The 16,060-nt window shown below is 34.8% G+C and overlaps 2 protein-coding genes across 2 annotated transcripts in view; both read right to left on the bottom strand.

The window, feature by feature from the left end:
• LOC139691022 (uncharacterized) overlaps positions 1-3,022 on the bottom strand; it is a 72,276-nt gene extending 69,254 nt beyond the window's left edge. Inside the window, exons 1-3 of the mRNA XM_071588739.1 lie at positions 2,855-3,022; positions 2,320-2,478; positions 1,990-2,209 (exon numbers count right to left, since the gene is read on the bottom strand). Of these exons, the coding sequence (XP_071444840.1) occupies positions 1,990-2,209; positions 2,320-2,478; positions 2,855-2,872 (397 nt within the window). The 5' untranslated portion in view covers positions 2,873-3,022. The remainder of the gene's footprint in view (positions 1-1,989; positions 2,210-2,319; positions 2,479-2,854) is intronic.
• Positions 3,023-3,939: 917 nt separating this feature from the next.
• Nup54 (nuclear pore complex protein Nup54) overlaps positions 3,940-16,060 on the bottom strand; it is an 18,328-nt gene continuing 6,207 nt past the window's right edge. The window contains exons 4-11 of the mRNA XM_071587623.1: positions 14,296-14,434; positions 11,697-11,952; positions 11,138-11,334; positions 9,123-9,294; positions 8,407-8,608; positions 5,064-5,183; positions 4,313-4,423; positions 3,940-4,149 (exon numbers count right to left, since the gene is read on the bottom strand). Coding sequence (XP_071443724.1) covers positions 4,033-4,149; positions 4,313-4,423; positions 5,064-5,183; positions 8,407-8,608; positions 9,123-9,294; positions 11,138-11,334; positions 11,697-11,952; positions 14,296-14,434 — 1,314 coding nt within the window. The 3' untranslated portion in view covers positions 3,940-4,032. The remainder of the gene's footprint in view (positions 4,150-4,312; positions 4,424-5,063; positions 5,184-8,406; positions 8,609-9,122; positions 9,295-11,137; positions 11,335-11,696; positions 11,953-14,295; positions 14,435-16,060) is intronic.

The following is a 16,060-nucleotide window of genomic DNA, read 5'->3' as shown; positions in this document are numbered from 1 at the left end:
TGCTTCAACATTCACTACGTGGTTAGAATGAACACCCCAAAAATGTTAGGGATTAAATAGTTATAGCACAGGATAGTCCTAATTAATTTTACCAGAATGGTATTGATGATAAAGTATGCCAATTAATTTCAGATATGACCTTCATGGGTAGCAATGCAAACTTATGATTGACAGAATCATTAAACTCTTCAAGATTAAGTATCTTATCGAAAGAGTGAGAAGTATTTTGGTTGGAGTTTTATTGATATACTGCTTGAAAATATTGCTCTTTGGTTTTTGCAGTTATGCAAATGTTTATGAAAAATGTATTGCAGCCAGGATCACTGAAAATGAACAAATATCTCTTTGTAAAACTGCAAGTTATTGGGGTTGTCCTTAAATTATGTACATCAGGCTTTAGGAATAGTAAGCCATTTTACTTATTTTCCTAGTGGTGGAGGTTCAGGAAGAATATTATGCAAGTGGATTAATGCTGTATTTAAGCTATTGTTCATTATTTAATACTAGTAGATGTCTGCCTTGTTATGGTAGGATTTTGATAAGCTCAGGCACTACACTTACACACTAATTTACTACTATGCCATGACTGACTAACTAAATACAAGATATCCTTAAACCGAATTTATAAGATTACAATTACTAACTCTTAGGCTTTCACTACTTCCTGTTGCTTATAAAGAAAGACTTTTAGCTATCCAAAATCACAAAAAAATGTGCCATGCTCCAAAATGAAACTAACTTCAGAGTTATTTAAGCATTTATCAACCTAGGAAAAGCATTGCAAAATGCTGTCTTCATTTCAGTGCAAGTATTCTGAAACCATTAACATAACAAAGATTAGTTTTCATCCATTACACTGTATATTTTCAGAACAAACACACAGTTGAAGTGTTCAGAAGACAATCATAGTGAAAAATGCTTTCAAACGTAAATGCATTTCTTAAGAAACAAGGCACATATTTGTTTTTTAATGATAGTGCTGATATTCACATACTATCAGAAATGGGAGGTCTTTATCCTCAAAAGGGCAGGAGGGATGGAAATAGCCAAAATAGCCTTAGGTACACTAAGGGTGGCCCCATTTCTCAAAGTTTCTTTTAATACCAATATTCTCCCAAGGAGAAGCATTAGGAGAATCAGCAGTTCAGATTATTTTCCTCAAATGTCCTACACTGGTAAGGCAATCTAAAATAGGGGGACCTTCACAATGAGAATCTCAAATTAGATGTAAGAGGTGGTATAACAGATATATAAGGCTTTCAGGCAAGCAAGTAGATTGATGAGAATTATGAGCTGTTAAACCAAGGTGTTTGACCAAAACAACTGGATCCTGAACAAGGTTCTAGTTACAGTTTCACCAATGATTGCGTCAGTATCCTGCACTTTCTAGGTACATCAAAGACACCATTGCTAGACTATTAGCAGTGAAAATATGCAAGAAATGCATTTTTATAACCCCCAAAGTCAATAGTAATTATGCCACATAATGAAGTTTTCTCGGGTCTTCCACTGGGTCGGGGGTTCCGTGGAACCCCTGACCCAGTGGAAGACCCGAGAAAACTTCATGAAGCAAATACGCCAGGAAAGCACCAGATCTTACTTATGTCAACTAAGTTTTACTCTATGGTGATGAGAACTCACTGGCTGCTATGGATTCAAACAGATCAATCTAATGCTAAACAGCACATACTTAAAGCAAAATTCTAATCCAAAGAGATTATTACTATTTGCGCATTCCAGGGAAGCAACCCTTTTTCCAAGTATATAAATAACATATTTGGTAATGATGTCCACAAATTTATCTTAAAAACTTGAAAGCAATATTGAAGTAGATATATCAAAGAATGGCATGCCCATCTCTCATATATCTCCCAGTCTCATGCATTTCGAGTTTTTAAATGTGATGAATTCGTAGCTTTGAGGCTATAAACTGTTCAATGCATATTATTAAATACCTATCAAAATTTATATTTTACAATAAACACTTGCCTGGAGCAGAATGAACGTTTGAGAGAGATGACTCAGGATTTGCTGGATTCAAATGGTGCTGGTTTACACTAGATGCAAAAGACGCCGTAGCTGACGATGGAGGGAGTAGTAATGGGTTTAGATCTATATATACTTTTCCAATGGCATCGTTTGCTGAGTAGGTGTCATGATCCATTAGCCTAATTTGTAAAGGCTCGTCCTGAAGCTCTGAATCATCAACCTATAAATTTATTACGTAAGTTACAACATTTCAATGAATAGCATGCGTTTCAAGATTTTCTCAATACATCAAGTACATAGACGCGATTTCCACCGAATCCAAATTTTTACCTCATATCTGAACCAGTCCGAATCCCATTGGGGGTGTAAAGATTTTCTGCAAACATCAGTCTTGTAAGTTGTACTTCCAAGTTTTACTTCTACGTAAGCATCAGTAGTGTCACTGGACCTGTCCATAACCGGAAGATTTCGACCGGCTAAAACTCTCACCTGTCAAAGCGCACAAGTTAATAAAAATCAACAGGATTAAGGAATCCTACAATGAATATTAATTCCGTTATAAACATTCCCTTCCACTGAATATTCCTCCATCTACATATGCCCATCTAAAAATAAGAATTATCAAACTCTAACAACACGAGGCCATCTTAATAAACCAATAAAAATTAATACCATGTTTTGGTATCTTGAATAAATATTGAGACATGACATAGATGTATGCCCGCGCAAATGTCACCCGCAAAATTTGGGCATTTTTCAGAAATAAACATTCGTAATTACTGACCACTACATGTGACTGTATTAACTCGAACATTCACGTAAGTTTCAAATGTATCATTAGAACAATATTGCTCTACCATGTTACCTTGACTTTGCCTGGCATTGTATTACAAAATTTCTTCACATGAAAAGCAACAATCAGTTAATGCAAACCACTTGACAGTGTTCAAAGTTTTGAATACATTGTAGAGGTGAATTTTTTAAATCTGATTTCAGCTGCATCATTTTTATTCCAATCCTACGGCGTAACGAAACAATCTTCTACCGTTCCCGTTCGTGTCCCTTATTTAATGTTGATATTCGTAAGTCATCTGTTTTTCCGAGGGGTGTGCATATATATTGCATATTTTCGGAAATTATTTTATCGTCGTTTGTTAATTATTGTTTCTTTCACTAAAGAATTCGTTCTAATTATATTTTATAAGCGAAGAGATATTTTGAAGTACCTAACCTGCTCATATTATTCTGTTACTTAATGCCCATTAAGTGGAGGCCTGTTTAAAAATAGCGCTTCAAGACTCGTGCATTTCTGGGTTAATAAGGTAAAAATATTATACTTGAATGCTATATTATATACTTGTTATTCTAAAGAATTTCTAGGACAATGATTCATAACAGTTATGGTTCAAACTATTCCTGAATAAGCAACATTGCAATCGATTCTTCTTCATATCTGCAAGCCTTAAATCGGTCGCAAAATAATTTATAAGAAATACGCAATTTGAACGGAGATATTCTTTAACGAGTCTTATAAGATAATTGTAGGTAAAATATCATAAGCCAACTTCCCATTATCATCCTCCAAACCTCCCTGAGTAGGGTAGCATTAAGATGGTAAACATTTTTGAGGAAAATACATTTTAAACAGAAGAAAAGGTTACTCTTAACTGTCCCAGACCCATATGAAGAGAGAAACTAATAGGGCACTTCCTGAAGCATGTTAGTTTATGGAAGACTATTATTGAAGGAACTAGAGGAATAATTACAGAGGAAGGACCAATGGAAGGAAGTATGATGGAATGAAAACATAGTGGTGGAATAGCTATAAGGGGTGATACAAACCAAGTCTAGGGTGGATAACCCGTGATGACAATAAAAAATCACCAAGGATAATCATTACAATTTCCTAAACAGAAGAATGCACTCTATTTTACTCAAATCAGATTTTATTTAAAATTTTCAAGTAATACATGATCCAAAATTATCTCCAAATGAAAATAAAAATTCATGGACAATTTGGTGATTTAACTAAAAATAATTAGGTCAATTACTTCCTTGCAGCATTCTTGAGAGGTCTTCCTTCATAATTAATATATTGCTCAGATCAGCCTGAACAATGTCAGTAAGCTGAGAAAGGCCATTTTGTTCCATTAACATGAACTGAAAAGAAGTTTAATTATCCAATTGAAAATCCTTATTATAATTAAAATTCAAATGACTCATCTTATTCACTTAAGGATTACAAATAAGCCAATGTTTGCAAAAATCAAATTTCAAAGTTGATGTAAAAAAATATCAAAAATACTATAAAAACTTATTTTACTTGTTTAATCTCTTCTTGCATTGCTGGATCCATTGCATAACGTTCCATTTCCTTGGGTGCAGGGTCTTGCCTTTGCATTCGAATCTGTGACAGCAGTTCACTTAGACGACCCTTTGAATAGATAATACATGATGTTATAATGGGATTCATAAAGCAAAAACTAAGGAATATGACGAATGCACAATTTTCTTCAAGATTTTAAAATATAAAAACAAAGAATGAGGCCAGCACTCAATGAGAGTTCATTTCTAACACATATTGCCTTTAGTTGAATAAAATATGAGGTGACCAATTTTCAGAACTTTTCCAGAGTTTTCAGCAGATGATCTTGAGGACTCAATTAAACAATACCTTACAAACCCAAATGACATAGAGGATACTATCATGAAAGCACCATGTTTAATGGCACATTAGGAACTTGACCATAATTTTTTAACTATTCTCTAAATTTAAATATTAAATTTGGTGGAATTCATAATTCGAAACAAATTCATTTCAATTGATTGTAGCAGAAAACTGACATGAAGAGTTTATCACAAAAAAATGCTGTGTACTTTTATCTTGAAACTATTTTTCATGCATCCAAAAAATGATAGAAACAACTTTTCAACCCCAATTCTTTATCCAGAATATCCTTTTGAGTCATTCAATTTATCCATTTGATTTCTTTAATAGCAATGAGTTAATAAGGGTTGATGATGAGTTAATAGCACATGCATTGAGGGAATAAAATTAATTATATAATAAAAACCTTAAACTGTGTAGGTGCATTAAGCTGTGCCTGTAAAGCTTCTAATTGACACCTCAAGGCTTCCTCTTCTGGAGATAATGCAACTCCAACCTTCCGTACAGCTTCTTGCCGCACCAAAATCTGCCATAAAATAAGATTAAAAAGTTTCCTTTAATATTCATTTATCTGAGGAAGGAAATGAGGGATATTCATGCATAAATTTACTGCACCTTATTGCTTGCAATCAATCTCCATAATGACAAATACTTCCATTACTTCAAATTAAGTACATATGATAAAATCCTGTTTTCAAGAATTTTAGCTAAAGTAGAAATGTTTAAGGCTATGTACTATACTCTGATTTCCTGCATTAATTACATTGTTTTTTAATCTAGGACATATTATATATAATGGCTAGCTTGCAGTGTTTTTCAATGGCTAACCCTTATATTCATATGAATTTTAGACAATTAATACCTTACATTTTTACTCTATCTTTAGAAATATTTAACTATAAAATATAAAAATAATATTTATTTATTTATTTAGTAAAAATTGTGCACATACAGCAGGATTGCCAATTTATAGTGACACGTATAACAGCAACATATAAGGACACAAACATACAAACATCAACAAGACTATAATTAGCTGTTATTAGAGATAAATTTTCATAGAAATAACAAAAACAGTGAAAGAAAGGAACAAAACCGGGATGTGGGAGTGAAAGGGGAGATTGTGCTAGTTCTTTCGAGAGAGATGTGTCAGAGAAAGGTTTATAAATGTGTTGGCTGGGAGTGAGAGGGGGTCAATGCTTTCGGGAAGGGAATTCAGTAAAGTGGGGAGACGGAAGAAAAGGGAACGTTTGGTGAGGGACAGTCTGGGAACGGGTTGGTGGAATAAAGAGTGATCGCGGGTAACTCGGGGGGGAACTCTGAAATTGATAAGGGAAATTAGTTCAGGACAGTCGTTAATGGAGTTAGGGTGTTATGCATGAGTTTTAAATCGGATTTTAGACGTAGAGTGGAGAGATTACAAATCGAGAGCGAGGAAAGAAGAGATTCAGTGGGCGAGTATGATTTATTAAATAAAATCTCATCACTTGAATCCTACTACTTAGAATTAATATCATTAAATTTTTTGAGAGAGAGTGGAATTACTAAGTTACTTATTTCATTTCAATATCATTGAACAGTCTGGGCAGAACCATAGGATAAAGGTGACAGTGAAAGCCACAAAATGCCCAGCAAGTCACAAACAGATTATGTTTACATTATTCAAGCTATTTAGGACTAGAAACATTTTGCAAATTACTAATTTTCCAACTGATATCTGATCATGGAGGGCCAGGTTTTAATTTCAGATGATGCATTTTGGCACCCTCAGTTTCACCCACACTGTGCAATATTTTGGCCACCAGATCTTCCTGGGAAATCACAGGTGGCACACAGATAGGAACTGGCGACCCTACCCTGATATGTAAATTTCACAGGCTGTCAGCCTCATTATTAAGTGAGCTCTACCATCACCAAACAAAACAACCTTCAGGTTGAATACTATTATTATCTGGTGATTGGTCAATGATCATCATGGGATCTTACCTTCATGGGAAAAGGACTAAATGATGATATAGGAATTGAAAACGCTGAGGCAACAGCACTAATAAAGAAATACAGACATTACTCTATTATTATTCTTTGCAGCTTTTATATCTACTTCCACTATGCTTCAATGTAATAGCAGCCAGATTTTAACTATTCAAACATAAGTTCTACCATGAGTGTGCATTGAATGCAAGTTATGATGTTCAAAGTAGGCTTACAGTTGAAAGAGAAATGAGTTACAATTGCTGGGGTCTAGAGGAAGATAATTCAGATATGATGATCTTCAAAGGCAGAAGAGGAGGGATTTGTAGACCGCAATAGTCTGGTGAAATGATGAATGATGTTTAGAATGTCATCCAGCCACTTAAGTCACAATACCCTACACTCAAATACAGGCCCCAGGCAGCTGTCTTCATAAAATACTGATGATATCAGCAATTTTTTTAAGGGTGGCAACCCAAGTACGTCTAGTTAGCAAAGAGTATGGGATGAGGTGTACGCTTTCAACCTTCCCTATCCTTTAATCCATTTTCTTACGGATACATGATGTGGGCAAGGATATAATTTTTCTTGCTAACCACTTTATTTCAATTTAAATATTTACTTAAAACATAAGTTGAGCGATTCCAGCATAAGCAGGGGAAGAAAAAGACAGTGCAGTAATAATTGTCTTTGAAAAAACCCACTGCATATTTTTGGTCACAGTAGGAATGAGAAAAGGTAGGGAGTTTTTGTGTATACAATTATTATAACTATAAGTATGCTATACAACTATGCAATTATACATTTGTTCGCCTCTCCTAACCAAACACAACCTGAAATTTAAAACTACAGTTAACTCATCTCCAATTCCGCATACTTAATTCCTCCCTTTCATCTAATATATAAATATCCTATCTTCAGCATGTAAAATATATACAGAAAAATGAAAAGTAGAAGAATAGGAGTGGTCACCTCTGCTGGGAAAGCAGAAGGGGTGAAAGTGTACAAGGAGGAAGGATACTAACAAGGTGCATATTAAACAATGTGACATGAGCATTTCCAAAGTTTACAAAGGAAAAAATGCTTATTTTTTAAAAGGGATGCTTGCCATATAAAAATTATTGCAGTTGGCTACTGTATCAGTGAATTCAAATTATATTTAATTTATCTTTTTTCTATGAAATACAACAACCCAAAATTTAATTAATGCCTAGTGGACCTCACTTAACGAGCATCTCACATGGTGAGTAATTTGCATAATGCATGAAAATATTTTGACCAAAAATGACTTGCTTAACAATCAACTTTTTGCAAGAGTGACTAGGAGGGGGGAATTCCCAGTTCATCCATGCTTGCTATTTCAGTGTTTACCACTAATTCTGGTAACATCTTATGAGTTTAACATAATATTCTGTTCATTATTTAAAAATGTCTCAGAAGAAACATTCGCAAGAAGGCAGCCAGAAGAGAATACAAATCACAGTAATCATAATTTTACAAAATCATATTTTACAATAATAAATATGCAAAAAATTGTGTCACTTAACCAGTGTTTCACTTTACAAGAAAGATCACGGAACTAATAATGCTCATTGTATGAGGTTCCACTGTGCACAGTTGGTAAATATTTTTTAAAATAAAAAATAATGCAACTAAAGTAAAATTTTTTGATTTTTCAAGAAATCAGTGCATCAAATCTTGCCAATCCACAAATGCGCCAGTAGCTGCATTGGCTTAGGACATTATCATTACAATGAAGACATTTTAGAAAAACTTACACGTAATACACGATGAGCAAGTTGAGAAGATTGTTGCATTCTCTCTGCCAGTGCAGCAGATGCTTCTGCATTCCTTCTCTTCAGTGATGCCACCTCCTCTCGAGCCTTCTCAACATAAGCGCCATGCAAACGTGCTTCTCTCTCCTGACACCTTAACCGCCACCGTAAGGCTTCTACTCCAACAGTTGCTGTAGGAATGTATCTATTTGGAAGAAAACAGTCATGAATAAAACACCTACTGTTTTTATGTGCTACTATTTGAATCAGCAGATAATTAGCTAACTTGGGAAACATGTAACCGAGGAAGTAACCAACCTATAAATATGAGAAAGCAACCCAATCATTGTGTCTTTTCGTTCAAACCTTGAACTCTCACCCTAGAAATAGACTCACATGCAGCTCACCTGTCTGAAAATGCAAAAATTTGGTGGGAAAGGAGAAAGATATTTGACATATTGCATGGAAATCTTGTGTTGTCCACAGAATTATTTAATTGCGAGAAGTTTCATGTTGACTTAACATGACATAGTGGGTCACAACTTAATTTCATATTTTGAATGTAAAAATATGATAATAAATATGCAAAAGCATATTTGTTATTGAAAAAAAACAAGAAATAAATAACTAGAAATGCTGTATGACCAAAATTCTAAAGCTAGGAGCCCATTGTTATACTTCATTCGTTTCCTCCTTCAATTGCAGAAAGAGATGCTTACTTTTGTGGGTCTGGATTATCAAGTTGTGCCTGTTTCCATATTCGGGGATGAATACCATGAGGAGGGTTTTCAAGGTATTCTCTCATTTGGTCAGCGGTAGGGGCAATATATGGAAATAATCCCTCAAGAGTCCATCCACTGCTTCCTCCGCCAGTAGCACCAATGCCCAACCCTGAAAGAAATGAACGTAAGAGAATGTGAATAAAATAAAATTAATGAAATAGAGGGCTGATTATTCAACATCGGTAGAAAGGTAGGGTTGTCTGTTGGTCTGAGCAGAGCCATTCCTTTCCTTCACAGCCATTCCCATTCCATCTTCTGCACGCCAAAGTGCATGGTTAATGACATTTGATCCACTACAAAAGTTTTTCCATGCCATACTCAATAATTAACTTGCTCAGCTTACAAGTATACAATTTCATTCAGGTGAGTATACGGAAGCATTACTCCACATTAGAAAAACCAAAATTGGCAACTATGTACGCTACTTTAACTAACATTCACACCATATTGTTTCTTAGGAATGATTTGAAGAAAAAGAGAGTCAGTTCATGAATCAGTAAAAATTTTAAATTTTCAAGAATAAGTTATCAGTACAAATTATTTAGAGGACGCATTGAATGCTTGCTTTATAAGTGCAGTTCAGTGTATGAGAAAAATGGCGGAAACTGTTGCTGTTGATTGAATGGGAGGAGGAGAGGTAGGTGATCCTCACTTCTAAGCTTTGTGGGAGGTGACAGGGTTATCAGGATACGGTGTTGGATAAACCAAGGATCCCTGGAAGGCCATCTCCAAATGGAATAAATCCTATTGAGACTCCCATTCTATAACACTGAGTTCCCAGCTGATTATCTCCTTTTGGGCAGGAGGAAGTAGATAATAATGGATTTCATCAGTTAGATACTGGCAAGTTTACAACAGTAGATTTAACAGTGAGAAGGAATACCGGCTCTACAACATGTAGAAACAAATATATCATTAACCATAGAATCAGAGTAGTGTATCAACATCACCCTGCCTATACAAGGATGGCTAAAATCAATGTATTGTCGAATTGACCTAAGGATACAGGTACAAAAAATATCAGACAATTTTTTCCAGATGTATTAGTGAAGTGCCAAATTCAGACCATCAGATAAAGTGATAGTGCACACCATTATCACTGATATTTTGGCAATGTGAGAGATCTGCACTAAACTCGTCCCAAAAGTCTTGATGAACGAACATGAGCAGAGTTGAGTTTCTGCTTGCAAAGACCTTCTGCAATGACATCACAACAATTCCCCAATTCCCTTACAATCCTAACTAGGCACCGCAAGACTATTTCTTATTCCCTAAAGTAAAACCCTCTCTCAAAGGACACCACCATGGAACCGTAAGTGCCGTCAAAGAAGCTTGCACGCATAACCTTCAGAACTTTCTAGAATTCACCTTCCAGGGAGCCATTGAGCCAGGGGAAAGCTGCTGGCAAAAGTGCGTTGATGCCCAAGGGATGCACTTTGAAGAATTTTGAGGCACTTTCAGATTTCACTGTTTGTTGTAATTACTAAGAACAATTTTGCTTGTGTGCTAGCTAATGCATGGATTCTAAGGAATATATTGGGGAAATTTTTGGAAAAATAAATTTATTTAAGATATTGGTACAATAAATTGTTCTGAGTAATTACAAGGAACAGTGAAATCTGAGAGTATCTGGTCTTCCCAAATTGTTAACCATTTATCCTCCCATGTGCTGGAGTATAAGCCTTTAATTTCTTTCATTGGGTAACTGTGATTGAATAACTATTGAATAGACACAGATAAAGCTGTCACCAAACAATCACTGCTGATGCAATGGTTGGGATTCAAACGCATGAACTAAGGATTAGTAGTACATTACTTATGAGACTACTCAATTAATAAATATTTGGTCATATACTATAGATACCCAAATTCAAAGGAAATATAAATTCTCAGCCTTCATAATACTCAAAAGCATGTCTAAACAAAGTAACATTTACACCCAAACAAATTACCTTGTGTTGTTCCTAGATTGGTGCCAAGAGCAGTTGAAGTGGCTGTCGACTGAGGGGCATTGGATGGTGATGATAATGTAGCAGCAAGCTGTGACCGTGGTCCTGCCTGGAGCAGATATGTAGCAAGCTCTGAAGCAGGAATGCGACGCGATGAATTTGTCATTCCTTTTTCATTTACATAACAGAGCACCTGTGTCCTTTCGGAAAAAACATTATTTCATGGGCAAGTCGCTACATTACAAATCTTTTCAATAGAAATCAATCATATTCATTCTCTAAATAAAAACATAAGAAAGATAAAAAAAAATTTCAGGGACAAGAATTGATTGTGCGAAAAGTGAGTCTTTAACAGGAACTAAGATAACACAATAGGAGACTAGAGCAACAACTAACAATCAAGCAAATGATATCATAAAATAACGTGTAGAAAGCGAAAAAATTTTGAAATTTCTTTCACTCATTTGATAAAGAATTAAAAATAGTAAATTAATGTCATGTATGCAAGTATGAATAGACAATACAGGCTGTATAAAGACAATATTATAAATAAAAAACTTACTTATTTTCACCCAATGCCCTGACAGCATCTACTACCACTGATAGATTGGGTTTATTCCCTAAAGCATTGGCTACGGCAGCTACTACATGATGCTGCCTATCTCTCACATCAGCTTCTCCAACACCTCCTAATACCAAGGCCACCAATCCTTCTGAGTCTTGAGCTGTAGGTGCTAATGTATAGCAAACAGCTTTAAAACGACATAAAGGGTTGTCAGGAGTAAATACAACAGGAGGAGCTGATGCAGAATAATACCCTGAAATAGGGAAAAAGTGAAAAAAAGAAGAGAAGAAATTATATGCATTAATGTGTAACTTAATAGTATTACTACAATTTTTTCACATTGAAACTTCATATTTAACCCTCTAAAGCCACTCTTGGTCAGCAACCATGCTTATTAATGACAATTTTTCTGTTACTAACTAATTACAGTTTCAGTAAGTTCCATGCATTTATGCCCTTAGTCCAACACTACCACTCAACTGGAACAACTACTTCTATTTCAACACTAATTTCCCTCTTTTTATTGAGCCAAAATGATGGGTGGTTATCCCAAATGAGAGTAATTTACTTAAAACAGTTGTACTTCCCGAATTAGATAGTGAGATTCCTCAAACTATTTGATCTTAGGAGGCAGCCAAATTTTTCATTTATACTCTTACATATATCAAATCAAACAATTTTCACCTAATGAATAACTGATTGAAGCACTTTTCCACTCAAGCGGAAAAGTGCTTCAATCAGTTATTCATTATGTTCGACTTCCACCACATCTTACCTGAAGCTACTCAATTTAATATTCACCTAACTTTGCAGTGCAACTTAAACCTTGAATATTACACAATCCTACTCCAGCCTTTTCCAAGGAAAGAGAATCTTTGAGATAGGTCTCAAGATAGAATCAGTTCAAAATAATATCCATTTATTAAAAAAAACAGCTACTTCTTTCTTCAGAAGTTTAAATACTGCTATGTGGGTCCTTAAGTCCTTAGAAAGTCCAAAAGATGGCACTAGTACTGTCAGAAAAGGTTTGCCTTTAGTAAGTCTCATCCCTCAATTGACCGTTATTAGTGTTTTAGCTATTCCTGTCACATTGTTTCATTTTCATCGTCAACAGAAACAACAAACTATAATTTATTCAGGAAAATGGAAAAAAGTAAGTTTTGTATGTTGAACAAACACTTCTTAAAAGACTTGACACTGAAAGAGATCAAAGCCGGGTGGGATGAAGTTCATGACTCATCTGCTCCTGTGTTTGCAGCAGGGTAACTGAGTTTAATCATGGATGTACATCCACAAATAATGAACAACGTTTGGGAGGTCCAGTTGAGGTAACTTAAATGATCCCTTAGATGGTTTTTAGTGATCTAAAAATCAAAGTTCTTGAAACAGTTGAGGTCACAGGCATATTACAAGGTACAGTGTTCTCAATTTTGCATGGAAATTGGATGTGAAAATTGTTTAGGCAAGATGGATGCCATGTTTGCTCACAGTAAAGAGTTAATGAAATCATATGGCAATTTCAGAGGCTGGTTTGGTGTTCTGGTTTTGGTTCTGCATTGACACATAACAATGGATGAAACATGGATACACCGCTACAATATAGATACAGTTTTAACAGTTGGTTTCTAAAGGCAATCTGGCTCTAACGAAGGCAAAGACATTGAAATCAGCTGAAAAGATGACGTTAACAGTTTTTCTGGGGTGCACACGGAATTATCTACATCGATTAATTGCAAAAAGGACTAACTATAAATGAAGAGTATTATAGGTTGTTATTTCTCCGGTTGAGGAATTAAATCAAGGAATATTCTCACTTGACAAAGAAAAAAATCCTCTTCTATCAATGCAGTGCACAGGTGCACACCTGTGCAGTTTCAATGGCAAAAATTATTGAATTACATTTCGAATTATTACAAAATCCACTGTATTCAACAGATTAGGCTCTCTGGACTCTATTTTTGTTTCCTAACTCAAAAAAATAGCTTGGTGGAAAATAATTCACGTTGAATGAGATCATCACCTACACAGATGTCTATTTTGAGGACCTTCCAAAACTCCACTTCATGAAAGGCTTAAAAAAGTTGAAGAAATGCTGAGAACAGTGCATCAAGCTAGAAGGAGATAATGTTGAAAAATAAAACAAAAATCTACCCAAAATAATTTGTTTTTCTACTTTTTTCACAGAGACTTATTGAACAACTCCGAACAACATGCAATGAGACACATAGCAACCCTTACCCAGGGAGTTTCTGGGATACCATTGAAACAAATACCATGATAATCAAGGGTGAGAACTATTGTCACAGATATTGAGTAAATTTTGTGATAAGTTTTGCAATTTTAGCTGGTGAAGAGCTACTTTAATTTTATTGGATATTTCAGGTAAAATGTTCTAGGAAAGATTACAACATGATGAGGTCGATTCCAGGGCTATGAAATTAATTAACATAGGGTGTTATAGTGGTTTACACTTAGAAAAGCATTAATCAATTGAAAACTCAGCAAAATTACAGGAATACTTTTTACAAATTTGAACTTAGCAACAGCAAATTTATGAAGTTGATTACCCTAAAAGTAAATGTATACTTTCCACTACCTTTCCCAGATCCCCACATTGACTGTAGCAAATTCCATCTTTCAATTATACGATCTCTCTCATCACCATAAACATTGACAGAATTAATGGAAGCGTTAAAGGCATCAGTTGCACTCGGAGCTGTAGAAATGGAAGCCACCTGTAATGCAAAGGAAAGTACTATATTTTTAACAGCAATTTGGAACCCATTCTTTTCCTAATGCTTGCAGGATTTTATTGACTTTGGATTAGGCAATTTTATCAGTTGAGAATCACTCCGTGACGCATATCAAATATAGAAAAATGGCAAATGTAAAAAATATCTAAATAAATTTACAGTGACATACTATAATACATATCACCTTTTTGTTTTTTGTACAGTATGATAAAAATTAATACGTCCATTTGGAACTAAATGTTTGTAACAGCATGGGTGTTATCAAAGCGGGCATTTATGAAATTGATGATTTGGCTCCATTTTTCCAATAAATATTTTTTATGACAGTATTATTTTAAAACAATGTACAATAGGTGATAATTAAAATGGAATACTGCACATTCTAAATTGATACACATGTAACAGTTTCATGACTCGAATTTTTTGACAAGTCAGAACAAATATGAATTTTAATGGTACTCTTACATTTTGTGTACAAAGTAAATTATTAATCTGAAGTACCAATGAGACTATTTGGCTCACGCCACAAGTCAAAGGATGGGGTAATTGGTAAATAAGGAAAGGGATAAGAAAGGTGAATACGAATATGCGTATTTCGGCCACAAAGTAGCATACTGAAGGTGAATCATCATGACAACACAAGTTGAAGTGAAGAGAAGACAACAAAAGTTGAACCTTCAAGACATAAGCAGTTAGTCAATACAATAGTATTTAGTTTAAAAAACCTACAGGAAACTGCCATGATGGCCGAGGAATTAGTTTCCCCAGTGAAACCTCATTTAGAAATGTGAGAAACTTTGGTTCTCTCTGGGTCAATTTAACTCTTAAGGCAAAATAATAAAGAAAGCAAGATGCATGTTTTTAAATTCACTTCCAGAAATATTCTCCTCCACAGAAGCAGTAATAATAGAAGTTTATCTCATGGACATCAGTCCAGCTAATGCTTAAGTGAAGGCAGTTTCTGCAGAACTAAGGTATGGAAAAAACATAACTTTGAAGTTTGACCCATTTGTCAAGCAAAATCAGTGCAAGCATATCCCATTCATGTTTGTTTATTCTGAGGGTAAAATAATACAGACAACGGTAGGCTTTAAAATGGGCCCCAAAGTATATTTCTGATATTAAAGACCTGGATCTTTCCTTCAACATAAATTACTTAGCTGAGATGTATAGCGGTACAGTGATATCTTGGGCCACAAAGAAACTTAATTAAAATGACTCTCTCAACAAATAAAAACTAAGGATTTAATCTTGACCAGCACTGCAACAGAGTTACTATTAAAACATCTACTTCTGAAGTTAAATTATAATTGCTATCAACCAATCACTACAAAAGCGGATAACCAAGTGTGTATTCATCTCTCATATAGATAGGAGATACCAATTCGTACTACTTCATTCATTATTAAGTTACTGTGAAACTTAAAATTTAAAATCAATGGCAGATTAGGTGAAATAAAACGAAATCCCATTGGAATATTTAATTTAATGTGCCCTCTTCCCCAGGGTGTGAGACAGTCTTCATAATTAGAATGACAAATCACGTGTTCATCAGAAATATGGTAGAGTAATATTCTAATTTTTAAAAACACTACAGAGTTCACAATG

Source organism: Hetaerina americana, unplaced genomic scaffold (genome assembly GCF_022747635.1).
Source record: "Hetaerina americana unplaced genomic scaffold, ioHetAmer1.1.p SCAF_3, whole genome shotgun sequence".
NCBI classification, from domain to species: Eukaryota; Metazoa; Arthropoda; class Insecta; order Odonata; family Calopterygidae; genus Hetaerina; species Hetaerina americana.
This window is presented reverse-complemented; position numbering and strand designations above follow the sequence as displayed.